The sequence below is a fragment of the Babylonia areolata genome, chromosome 17, assembly GCF_041734735.1.
Source record: "Babylonia areolata isolate BAREFJ2019XMU chromosome 17, ASM4173473v1, whole genome shotgun sequence".
NCBI classification, from domain to species: domain Eukaryota; kingdom Metazoa; phylum Mollusca; class Gastropoda; order Neogastropoda; family Buccinidae; genus Babylonia; species Babylonia areolata.
Genome location: NC_134892.1, coordinates 9,566,954 through 9,579,453, shown reverse-complemented (window position 1 = coordinate 9,579,453; position 12,500 = coordinate 9,566,954). Strand labels below are relative to the sequence as shown.

Here is a 12,500-nt window from a genome sequence, read left to right as displayed (position 1 = left end):
ATGGCAACAAAAGTGTTGTCCTCTGGAGAAGAAACCCATTCTGATAGGTGCACACACACACACACACACACGCACACGCACATACACACACACGCACGCACACACACACACACAAACACACGCACGCTCACTCACACACACACACACGCACACGCACGCACAGACAGACAAACACACACACGCACAGACACACACACACACACACGCACGCACACACACAGACACACACACGCACGCACACACACACACACACGCACACACACAAACACACACACACATGCACACACACACACTCACACACACACACACACACACAGATATATATATATATACAGATGGATTTGTTCGGACGCAGTATCACCTCCTTGAGTAACTGAACTGAACTGTCGTAGCTGTTGTTGTTGTTGCTGCTGCTGCTGCTGGTGGTGGTGGTGGTGGTGGTATTTTTGTTATTGTTGTGGCTGCTGCAGCTGCTTTTACGTTTCGTAATGTTTTTGTTTCGTAATGTTTTGTTGTGTATTGAGAAGAAGCCAGCACAGGCATGATGTCCGGTTTGGTTCAGAGTACGTACGTCTGTGTGAGCAGCATGAAGACTTACTTCCTTCTTGGCTCGTAATTGCCTGATTGATTTATTTAGTTTGACGTGTGTGTGTGTGAAGAGCGAACGTCTGTAGTTATCAATTGCTTTGGCTTCTATAAGCATCCGGACGGCATTCATTGTTCACTTCGTCTTTTTGTCTTAGCATTTGTAAGTTTGAGTTTCCGTACACGCCCGAAAGCAAAAGGAAAAAAAAAAGCAACAACAACAACAAGAAAAGAAACAAAAAAAAAAAAAAAAAAAAACCCCAACAAAAACAATAACAATCAAATAAAAAATCCCACACTGAAATCACTGTATCGTGTAAGCATCTGCTAATATTCATTCTCTCTCTCTCTCTCTCTCTCTCTCTCTCTCTCTCTCTCTCCCCTTGTGTTGTTGCTGTATGATTGTCCCCTTCAGTTAGAAGCCTTAGCCTGAATAAAACATTTCGCATTCGCATTTTCTCTCTCTCTCTCTCTCTCTCTCTCTCTCTCTCTCTCTCTCCTCTCTCTCTCTATCTCTCTCCCCCCCTTCCACACCACCGCTCTCTCGCTGTTCTTTTAGTAAATCACTAAAGTCTCAATTTCAGTTTTGAAGAGTCGTCAAAGCGAGCGGATTAAAGATATTAAAAAAATCATTGAATTGTCTAGGCATCTGCTAGTATTCTCTCTCTCTCTCTTCTTCTTCTTCTCTCTTTTAAACTTTCTCTTTCTCCCCTTTGCATTAAATATAGTAACTGATGTAGATTAGCAAGGATAGGCTGGAAGACTGAGCCATGCCCAAAATCTTAATCCTTGAATAAAAAAAAAAGTGGGGGATGGAGGGTGAGGGAGGTTCAGTCAACCATACACATTTGACAAACAGTATCATTAAAATGAACGATTTTCATTACACAATATGGCATAAGGTGGTAAGAGAGAGACAGAGAGAGAGAGAGAGAGGGGGGGGGGTGGGGGGAGAGAGAGGAGGGTAACCCACACGAACAATCATAATACCCGTTGCGCTCTCTACTAAGAAACAACAACAACAACAACAACAACAAGAACCCCCTCCCCCACTCCAAACACACACATATTCACTCCAAATTATACAATACTAAACGCCAACACCCACCCTCAAATAAAATCACACACACACACACACACACACACACACACCCTCTAACCACCACCCTTGCACACACACACACACACACACACACACAAACTACAAACCCCGAACTAACAACCCCCTCACACACACACACACACACACAAACCTATCAGAATCAAATCGCCGGAACCGGTTTCCGTTTCACTCCCAGGAGCAGGTACCGCCACCGCAGCGTCCACTATGGCGGTTTCTTTCGCTTTCGCTTGATCTTCGTCGTCGTTGTCGTTGTCGTTGTCGTTTTCGTTTTCGTCGCTGTCCCACCAAAGCCCCGATACCCGACGAGGTTGACCAACGAAAAGCAACACCACCAGCAGCAGCAACGGGAGCAACGTGCTAGCTTTTGTCTTCATCGTTGTTGTTGTTGATGATGTTGTTGTTGTTATCGATAATCTGCTGTAGTCCGTTGTTGATTTAATTCAATGTATTTCTCAATTTCGCAACGAGGCGTACGCTGAACCACTCACGTGTATTCTCTCGGTGTGTCTGTCTGTGTGTTTGTAGAGCTGTCTCTCTGTCTCTCTGTCTTTTCTCTGTGCACGTCGAATGGTCTGTGCCGCCGTTGGTTTATTGTTGTTGTTGTTGTTGTTGTTTGTGTGTTGTTTTTTTTCTCCCTCGGTTGTTATTTACTCTGGATCGAGTCAGTACTGTGGTTTGGAAGACGGGTCTACTATGAGAATGACCATCAGGATGAGTTAAAAAGAAAGAAGGAAAAAAAAAGGTCAATTAATTGATTTGTTGATTTTCTGTTTTATTCTAATCTGAATTCTACTCTTTTTTTTTTAATTTCATTTTACTTTTATTCATTTATCTATCAATTTTTTTTCTCTTTTTTTTTCTTTTCTGATTACTTTGTTGGAGAGAGGTTGTGTCTGAGAGTTGTTCCTTCTTTGTTTTGTTACATGTATGTTTTTGTCTTTGTGTGTGTGTGTGTGTGTGTGTGTGTGTGTCTGTGTGTGTGTGTGTGTGTGTGTGTGCGCGCGCGTGAGTGTGCGCGCGTGTGCGTGCGGGTGTGTGCGTGCGTGCGTGCGTGCGTACGTGCATGCGTGTGTGTGTGTGTGTGTGTGTGTGTGTGTGTTTTCGAACGCACGTGCCTCGGAGCAGGGGCATTGAGGGGGCATAAGATGGAAATAGAACAAAAGAATAATGAAAAACGGACGGACGGACGGACGGAAGGAAGAAAGGTAGAAAGAAAGAAAAACAAAACGGTTTAAAAAAAAGAAAGAAAAAAAAGGAAGAAATAGCCACCACACACACACACATACACACACACACACACACACACACACACTAAAACACACACGAACACACACGCACGTACCCCCCTCCCTCACCCCTCCGAACACACACACACACAAACACACAAAACAGACCAACTGACGATTTAAATGACACTTACCTACCATTCCCGCTGTCCTACCAACCCACCTTGCTATCTACCTGTCTAGCTACCTACCTACATACCCACTGACCAACCTTACTACCTACATACCTATCTACCTGCCTACCTATCTGTCTGTCTACCTACCTACTTATCTATCTACCTGCCTACCTGCCTGTCTGTCTACCTATCTACTTATATATCTACCTGCCTACCTACCTGTCTGTCTACCAACCTACTTATCTACCTGCCTACCTACCTGTCTGTCTACCTACCTACTTACCTATCTACCTGCCTACCTACATGTCTGTATACCTACCTACTTACCTATCTACCTGCCTACCTACCTGTCTGTCTACCTGCCTACTTACCTATCTACCTGTCTGTCTACCTACCTACTTAACTATCTAACTGCCTGCCTACCTGTCTGTCTACCAACCTATTTAACTATCTACCTGCCTACCTACCTGTCTGTCTACCTACCTACTTATCTATCTATCTGCCTACCTACCTACTTATCTATCTACCTGTCTACCTGCCTGTCTGTCTACCTATCTACTTATATATCTACCTGCCTACCTACCTGTCTGTCTACCAACCTACTTATCTACCTGCCTACCTACCTGTCTGTCTACCTACCTACTTACCTATCTACCTGCCTACCTACATGTCTGTCTACCTACCTACTTACCTATCTACCTGCCTACCTACCTGTCTGTCTACCTGCCTACTTACCTATCTACCTGTCTGTCTACCTACCTACTTAACTATCTACCTGCCTACCTACCTGTCTGTCTACCTACCTACTTACCTATCTATCTGCCTACCTACCTGTCTGTCTACCAACCTATTAACCTATCTACCTGCCTACCTACCTGTCTGTCTACCTACCTACTTACCTATCTATCTGCCTACCTACCTGTCTGTCTACCAACCTATTAACCTATCTACCACCTACCTACCTGTCTGTCTACCAACCTATTAACCTATCTACCACCTACCTACCTGTCTGTCTACCTACCTACTTACATATCTACCTGCCTACCTACCTGTCTGTCTACCAACCTATTAACCTATCTACCACCTACCTACCTGTCTGTCTACCAACCTATTAACCTATCTACCACCTACCTACCTGTCTGTCTACCTACCTACTTACCTATCTACCTGCCTACCTGCCTCTCTGTCTACCAACCTATTAACCTATCTACCACCTACCTACCTGTCTGTCTACCAACCTATTAACCTATCTACCACCTACCTACCTGTCTGTCTACCTACCTACTTACCTATCTACCTGCCTACCTACCTGTCTGTCTACCAACCTATTAACCTATCTACCTGCCTACCTACCTGTCTCTCTACCAAGCTATTTATCTATCGACCTGCCTACCTACCTGTCTGTCTACCTATCTTCTTAACTATCTACCTGCCTGCCTACCTGTCTATCTACCAACCTATTTACCTGTCTACCTGCCTACCTATCTGTCTGTCTACCTACCTACTTACCTATCTATCTGCCTAACTATCTGTCTGTCTACCTACCTATCTGCCTACCTATCTGTCTGTCTACCTACCTACTTACCTATCTATCTGCCTACCTATCTGTCTGTCTACCTACCTACTTACCTATCTATCTGCCTACCTACCTGTCTGTCTGCCTATATACCTATCTACCTACCTGTCTATCTACATACTTACCTGTCTACTTACCTACTCACCTGCCTACCTAACTACCTGCCTGTCTGTCTACCTGCCTACCTACCTGTCTTACCTGCCTGCCTACCTACCTATTTACCTATCTAACTGTGTAACTACTTACCAATCTATCTACCTACTTACCTGCCTACCTACCTTTTTTTAAAACTCTCTACCTGTCTATCTAACTACTCACCTTTCTACCTGCCTACCTGTCTGTCTACCTGCCTACTTACCTATTTGCCTGTCTACACTTCTCACCACACCGCGCCCATTGATACGGAGTTATATGTGACCGCAAAAGGTTAAAAAAAAAAAAAGAAAAAAAAAAAAGAGGGGGGGGGGGGGGGGGGGAGAACGAAAACTGATGCTGCCCTTTAAATCGGACCTCACCATCACCCCTGTGTGTGTGTGTGTGTGTGTGTGTGTGTGTGTGTGTGTGTGTGTGTGTGTGTGTGTGTGCGCCCGCGCGCGCGCGAGCGATGCTCGTGTACAATGCTCGCGAATAATGTATAACAATTGTTACTGATGTTACAACCGCATGTACAGCATGCATTTAGTACCCGTATTGTGGGTATTCCTTCTCCGAGAAAATTCTGTAACATCACTTCAATCACTAAAACATCAATGACACAGGTCCCTCAAAAAGATCTAACTCTCTAGCTTATTTGTAAACTAAACAAATAAGCAAACGTATGCATAAATAAGCAAATGACTAAAATAAATAAACAAAAATCTTGTCACAACGTTTCTTTGTTTCATTTCACCACCACCCCATCCCTCTCCCCCCCTCCCCCCCACGCCCCTGCCGGGACCCTTAACACCTAAACTCGTCACAGTTAATCAATGCTCTTAACAGCAGCACAACACTCTCTCAATCCTGTCTCCATCAACGCACATTCCCAACCACAGAGCGATAGCGATAAAACGATCCGCGAACTTACTACCACAACTGATGATACCGCCTACAACAACGCGAACGCCACAACACAATCACAGCATCGATGACGGGCGCAATGGCCGAGAGGTTAAAGCGTTGGACTTTCAATCTGACGGTCCCGGGTTCGAATCTCGGTAACGGCGCCAGGTGGGTACAGCCGGGAGGAGATTTTCCCGATCCTCCAGGTCAACGTATGTGCAGACCTGTTTGTGCCTGGAACCCCCGTTCGTGTTGTGTATACGCACGCAGAAGATCAACTACTCACGTTAAAGATCCTATGATCCATGCCAGCGTTAGGGGTGGGGGGGTGGGGGGGGGGTTATGGAAACAAGAACATACCCAGCATGCACACCCCATAAAACCGGAGTATGGCTGCCTACAGGGCGGGGTTAAAAAAACCCAGTCATTCACGTAAAAGCCCACTTGTGTACACGCGGAGTGAAGGGGAGAGTTGCAGCCCACGAACGAAGAAGAAGAAGAAGAAGAAGACAGCACCGATTTCGGGACAACAACAGGACAACTACAGGATAACAACAGGACAACTACAGTCGAAAACATTATGTGAAAACAGGAGAGGTGAGGGAATCGGGTTGCTTGTTTCCTTCCTTCCTTGCTTTTTTTCTTTTCTTTTCTTTTCTTTTCTTCTTTAAACCACGCACGCACAAAAATGAACACCACAGATCAACCCCCTTGCAGTTCTCACGGCTCTAATTCTAAGATCACTTCCATAAACCTTTAAAAAAAATTAATAAAGAAAATATTAAAAAAAATAAATCAAAATGATAAAAACAGATACAAAATGAAATAGAATAAGACAAGATAAAATACATCTCCAAAAAACCAATTCGCTGAACTTGCAGGGTTTTTTTTCCTCCTCCACGCCCAATGGCGAAACAATGCCACACGCTACAACAAAGTCAAAGTATCCACCAGGAAATCTCTGTGACCCAGTGTCATCAACTCGCACTTGTCACTTAGTACTGCTGCAGTCATAATGTGCCAAGTAAGCTTTTGACGCCCGGTATATGTCAGTGTCCCTAACTGACTGACATCCTTAAGTGGGCATTCGACAGGGTAAAGTCCTATCCTCGCATCCTAAATGATTGCACCTGTTTTTGGTTGTTTTTTTTCCCCGATGATTTTTGTGCATGTATGAAACGCTATTCCCATAAGTTGATGTTGTAACCCTATTTTCCGTGGATTTTGACTCTTATTTTGTTCGTTATTTTACTCAATTACGACGATGCGGATTCAGTCACTAAAACAACGTGCCGCCACCGAGCTTTGTTTTTCGTTTTGGGTCTCACAAACCACGGAAATGTAACCAACAAGCGCAATAATTTAGGATGCTGAAATAGGACATTCCCGCATTGGACACATTCTTGGTTTGAACGAAACCTCCAGAACACAAATGAACTAAACGTAAAACTATTGCTGCTGCTGCTGCTGCTGCTGATGATGATGATGATTCTGCTGCTGCTACTTTTGCTTGTTTTCTTTCTTTCTTTCTTTAATTCTTCTTATCTTCCCTGAACTCTGTGAAGTCACTGGGGTGTCGCACAGAAGAACTGTTCACCAGATTCCTCCAGCTCTGTCGGTTGTGCGTCAAAACCTCGGTCTCTGCAGTTGCTTTTCCCTGTCCACTCTGCAATGTTTTCAGTCCATTGTTTAATTTTGTTTTGTTTCGTTTTGTTTTCGTGTTTTCCCCCTCTCTCTTTCCTTCCATCTCCGTTACATCTCCTACAAGAAGCACAAGACCAATGACTATGTGCGGAACCTGGTCAGCAACCTTGTTGGGCCCCAAGAACCACTGCTGGCGACTGTCAAACGACGGAAGATGGCATGGTTTGGTCACGTCATACGACATAACACCCGCTCCAAAACCATCCTGCAAGGGACTGTAGAGGGAGGGCGCAGGCGGGGGCGGCAGAGAAAGAGCTGGTCCGACAACGTCAAGGAATGGACCAAAATGACGATGCCAGATCTCCTCACAACAGCTGCCAACAGAACGGTGTGGCGAGCTATGACATCTTCTTCATGTCCCCCCAACGACCCCAGCGGTCGAGGGAATGACAGCTGACAGCAGCTTTCCTTCCCTCAACAGTTCTTTCAGGGGATTCTTTTAACAAAGCCATTGGATCTTGTTACGCGCACATATTCTCTGTTTCCCTCCCTCAACAGTTCTTTAAGGGGATTGTTTTAACAAAGCCATTGGATCTTGTTACGCGCACACACCAACGTAGTTCTTCTTTTTTACTTCTTTTATTTAATACACATTAAGACATCTTGCTTTTCTCAGCTGATGTCAACATGTTTTCGTATGGTCCAGTTTGCTGCTCGATGGTCAAGCCGCACGTGTTCATTGGTGATATGTTATGATCGGCTTATCTGACGTTTAGCATCTTGCCATAACACCTCCAGTGCCACGAGCTTGGGTTCTTCTTTCCAAATGAACTTCCAAGTTTCGGGAACGTCGAGCACGGGACACCTTATCAGTCAACGGGAATTTTGAAACGATACTGTATTGAAAACAGGCAGTGCGCTCACCACGTCTCTTTACAGAATACAGAATACTTCATTATCTCGACAAAAGAAATTCATATGTGCTGTAAAAACACATAAACAATACACGAAAATCACAGCCATTCAACTTGTATACATAGAAAAAGACATAAAATGCTTAGATTTCAGCCTAGTGCATACCATGTGTACAATCAGTAAACACAGTGAACAAAAACAACAACAGAATCTCTTAAAAAGGGTAAATTAGAGTTAATCATACAAACATCATCACAACCTTACACGTGCACTAAAGATCACAAATAAAGGATAGGCACAGAATATCATATTAAAAGTAGAAATTAATATATAATGATAAAAATACGCAATTCAACAGTATTTTGAGTTAAAATGTCCTATTCCATGTAAATACACTCCGGCACTCATTTTTAGTCACATATTTAATAATCAATCATCGCTGTTTGTTTAACAGCTGAGTTGACGTTGGAAGAAAGCTGCATTTGATTCTGTTTTGACGTTGGGAGAAAGCTGCATTTGATTCTGTTTTGACGTTGGAAGAAAGCTGCATTTGATTCTGTTTTGACGTTGGAAGAAAGCTGCATTTGATTCTGTTTTGACGTTGGAAGAAAGCTGCATTTGGTTCTGTTTTGACGTTGGAAGAAATCTGCATTTGGTTCTGTTTAGACGTTGGAAGAAAGCTGCATTTGGTTCTGTTTTGACGTTGGGAGAAAGCTGCATTTGGTTCTGTTTTGACGTTGGAAGAAAGCTGCATTTGATTCTGTTTTGACGTTGGAAGAAAGCTGCATTTGGTTCTGTTTTGACGTTGGAAGAAAGCTGCATTTGGTTCTGTTTTGACGTTGGGAGAAAGCTGCATTTGGTTCTGTTTTGACGTTGGAAGAAAGCTGCATTTGGTTCTGTTTTGACGTTGGGAGTCATGTTAAAACTGAAGTGCAACGTTGTGAACACAGTATAAGCTTTAAGCTTGTTGATGTTCCTTTGTCTTTGTCTGCACTGTAATCATGTGTACTGTTGAACAATTAAAGATTATTTCAACCAAAAGTTTCGTTTAAATTACAAAGGTGTATCAGTATCAGTATCAGTAGCTGAAGGAGGCCTCGCTGCGTTAGGACAAATCCATATACGCTACACCACATCTGCCAAGCAGATGCCTGACCAGCAGCGTAACCCAACGCGCTTAGTCAGGCCTTGAGAAAAAAGAAGAAAAAAAAAGGAATTATAATAATAACAATATATGGAAATACAATAGAAAGATAATAATGATGATAAATAAGCAAAAATAAATGTAAAACATACAGACACATATTCACACACACACACATGCATAACAGATATGCAACAAACATGCAGTTTCACAGATATGAAAGCACAAACAAATACGCATAAACGTACACGAGCCCCAACACACACACACACACACACACACACACACACACACACACACACACACACACGAACAAATTACCCTGCACCCCACCGCCCCCCTTCCACACACTCATTTCTAGGCTACGTATCGCAGCTTCCACGGCAGACACACACACACACACACACACACACACACACACACACACACACACACACACACACACACACACACAGTCACACACACACACACACACACACAGTCACACACACACACACACAAAGGTGTCGATCTCCCAGCCACATGATAAGGAATGACACGCAGTTAGGGACCCGGGAGAGATGTACAGTAGTCCCTACTAATCAGATATGGAGATGTCGTGTGTTGGACTGTGTTAGTGAGGTGAGTCACGTTGACAAAGGCCACGCACCGACTGAACGACGTAGTTTAGTGTGTAGACTGTGATGGTGTGAATGAAACTAAAAACCGCCTTCTACGTACTGTAATTATCCCTGTAAAAGCCCAGTATGTGTTTAGATTGCGATGGTGTGAGCGTAACTAAAAACCGCCTTCTACGTACTGTAAATATCCCTGTAAAAGCCCAGTATGTGTTTAGATTGTGATGGTGTGAATGAAACTGAAAAACCGCCATGACGTACTGTAAATATCCCTGTAAAAGCCGAGTATGTGTGTAGATTGTGAATGAAACTAAAATCCGCCTTCTGCATACTGTAAATATCCCTGTAAAAGCCCAGTATGTGTGTAGATTGTGAATGAAACTAAAAACTGTCTTCTATGTACTGTAAATATCCCTGTAAAGGCCCAGTATGTGGGAAGATTGTGAATGAAACTAAAAACCGCCTTCTATATACTGTAAATATCCCTGTAAAAGCCCAGTATGTGTGCAGATTGTGAATGAAACTAATAACTGCCTTCTACATACTGTAAATATCCCTGTAAAAGCCCAGTATGTGTTTAGACTGCGATGTGCGATGGTGTAAATGAAACTAAAAACCGCCATGACATACTGTAAATACCCCTCTGAAATTCCAGTATGTGTTTAGATTGTGATGGTGTGAATGAAACTGAAAAACCGCCATGACGTACTGTAAATATCCCTGTAAAAGCCGAGTATGTGCGTAGATTGTGAATGAAACTAAAATCCGCCTTCTGCATACTGTAAATATCCCTGTAAAAGCCCAGTATGTGTGTAGATTGTGAATGAAACTAAAAACTGTCTTCTATGTACTGTAAATATCCCTGTAAAAGCCCAGTATGTGGGAAGATTGTGAATGAAACTAAAAACCGCCTTCTACATACTGTAAATATCCCTGTAAAAGCCCAGCATGTGTGCAGATTGTGAATGAAACTAATAACTGCCTTCTACGTACTGTAAATATCCCTGTAAAAGCCCAGTATGTGTTTAGACTGCGATGTGCGATGGTGTAAATGAAACTAAAAACCGCCATGACATACTGTAAATATCCCTGTGAAATTCCAGTATGTGTTAAGATTGTGATGGTGTGAGTGAAACTAAAAACCGCCTTCTACGTACTGTAAATATCCCTGTAAAAGCCCAGTACGTGTATAGATTGCCATGGTGTGAATGAAACTGTGTGGGACAAAATACCTTGTAAATGCCAACCCCCCACTTTGGAGAAATGAATAAATAAACAGACAAATAAATGAATGAATAAATATTTTGGGGTAAATGAATTGATAGATAAATAAATTTGGGGTAAAGAGAACTGTACGTGGAGCAGAATACCTTGTAAACTGTGTCCCTGTGTTTGTGTATGATTTTCGATTTATGTTCGTATCTTGTTATGTACTATCCCCCCCCCCCCACCCCCCAATATTCCTTGTGACCCCGGTACACTTGGTAATAAAGACATATTCTATTCTATTCTAAACACCAAACCCCCACTTTGGATAGATAAATAAATAAATAATTATAGCTCAATTTTTTATTTGAGATTGTTTGATCTTGTTGCAGATTCAGCTCCAAAGCACAGAATGTCTGCCTAAGATGTCGACGTAGACCGCGTTCGGTGGATAATGGAAACAAGAACAATACCCAGCATAAGCACCCCTGAAAACGGAGAATGGCTGCCTACATAGCGGGGTGAATAAAAGAGAGAAAGAAAAAAAAAGAATTAGAAAATAAGGTCGTACACGTGAAATGTTAAATGTATGTATGAGTGTTTATGTGTGCGTGACAGAAACCTAACTGACTGACACAGGAAACGAATGATGAGTGCCCAAAGGCAGCGAGCTGTCAGTCAGTTCTAACCAGGAAGGCAGCTTGTTGCGCTTTGACTCGGTGCTTGTAAAGCACTTAGAGCTTGGTCTATGACCGAGGATAGGCGCTTTATAGGTGTCCATATCATCATCATATAGCCTATCATTGAAAAAAAACAACAACCCACAGTGTGATCATGACAACAGTCCACGTCGCAGAATCTTGCAGCTAGCGGTTTTGCGAAGCTTTCTTATTTATTTATTTATTTATGTACGCTTCTAGTTGACTTCATCACGTTTTTGCGCTTTATACATATTATTATTATTAGTAGTAGTTCTTTTTTTTATGTATTTATCTATTATTTATTAACTTTTTTTCTCAAGGCCTGACTAAGCGCGTTGGGTTACGCTCCTGGTCAGGCATCTCCTTGGCAGATGTGGTGTAGCGTATATGGATTTGTCCGAACGCAGTGATGCCTCCTTGAGCTACTGAAACTGAAACTCTTTCGTTTTTTTGTGTGTGTGTGTGTGTGTGTGTGTGTGGTTTGTTTTGTTTTTTGTGGGTTTTTTTTTTTTTTTTTTTTTTTTTTTTTTGGGGGGGGGGTGTTGT

The 12,500-nt window shown here is 42.8% G+C and overlaps 1 protein-coding gene across 3 annotated transcripts in view; it reads right to left on the bottom strand.

The window, feature by feature from the left end:
* LOC143291640 (uncharacterized) overlaps window positions 1-12,500 on the bottom strand; it is a 70,658-nt gene that overhangs the window by 49,333 nt on the left and 8,825 nt on the right. For 2 of the 3 annotated variants that reach the window (XM_076601611.1, XM_076601612.1), the window contains exons 1-2: window positions 6,577-6,721; window positions 1,839-2,399 (exon numbers count right to left, since the gene is read on the bottom strand). The exons of the other annotated variant lie outside the window; for it this stretch is intronic. In XM_076601611.1, the coding sequence (XP_076457726.1) occupies window positions 1,839-2,082 (244 nt within the window). In that variant the 5' untranslated portion in view covers window positions 2,083-2,399; window positions 6,577-6,721. Of the gene's footprint in view, window positions 1-1,838; window positions 2,400-6,576; window positions 6,722-12,500 lie in introns of those variants that run through there. 3 annotated transcript variants of the gene reach the window in all.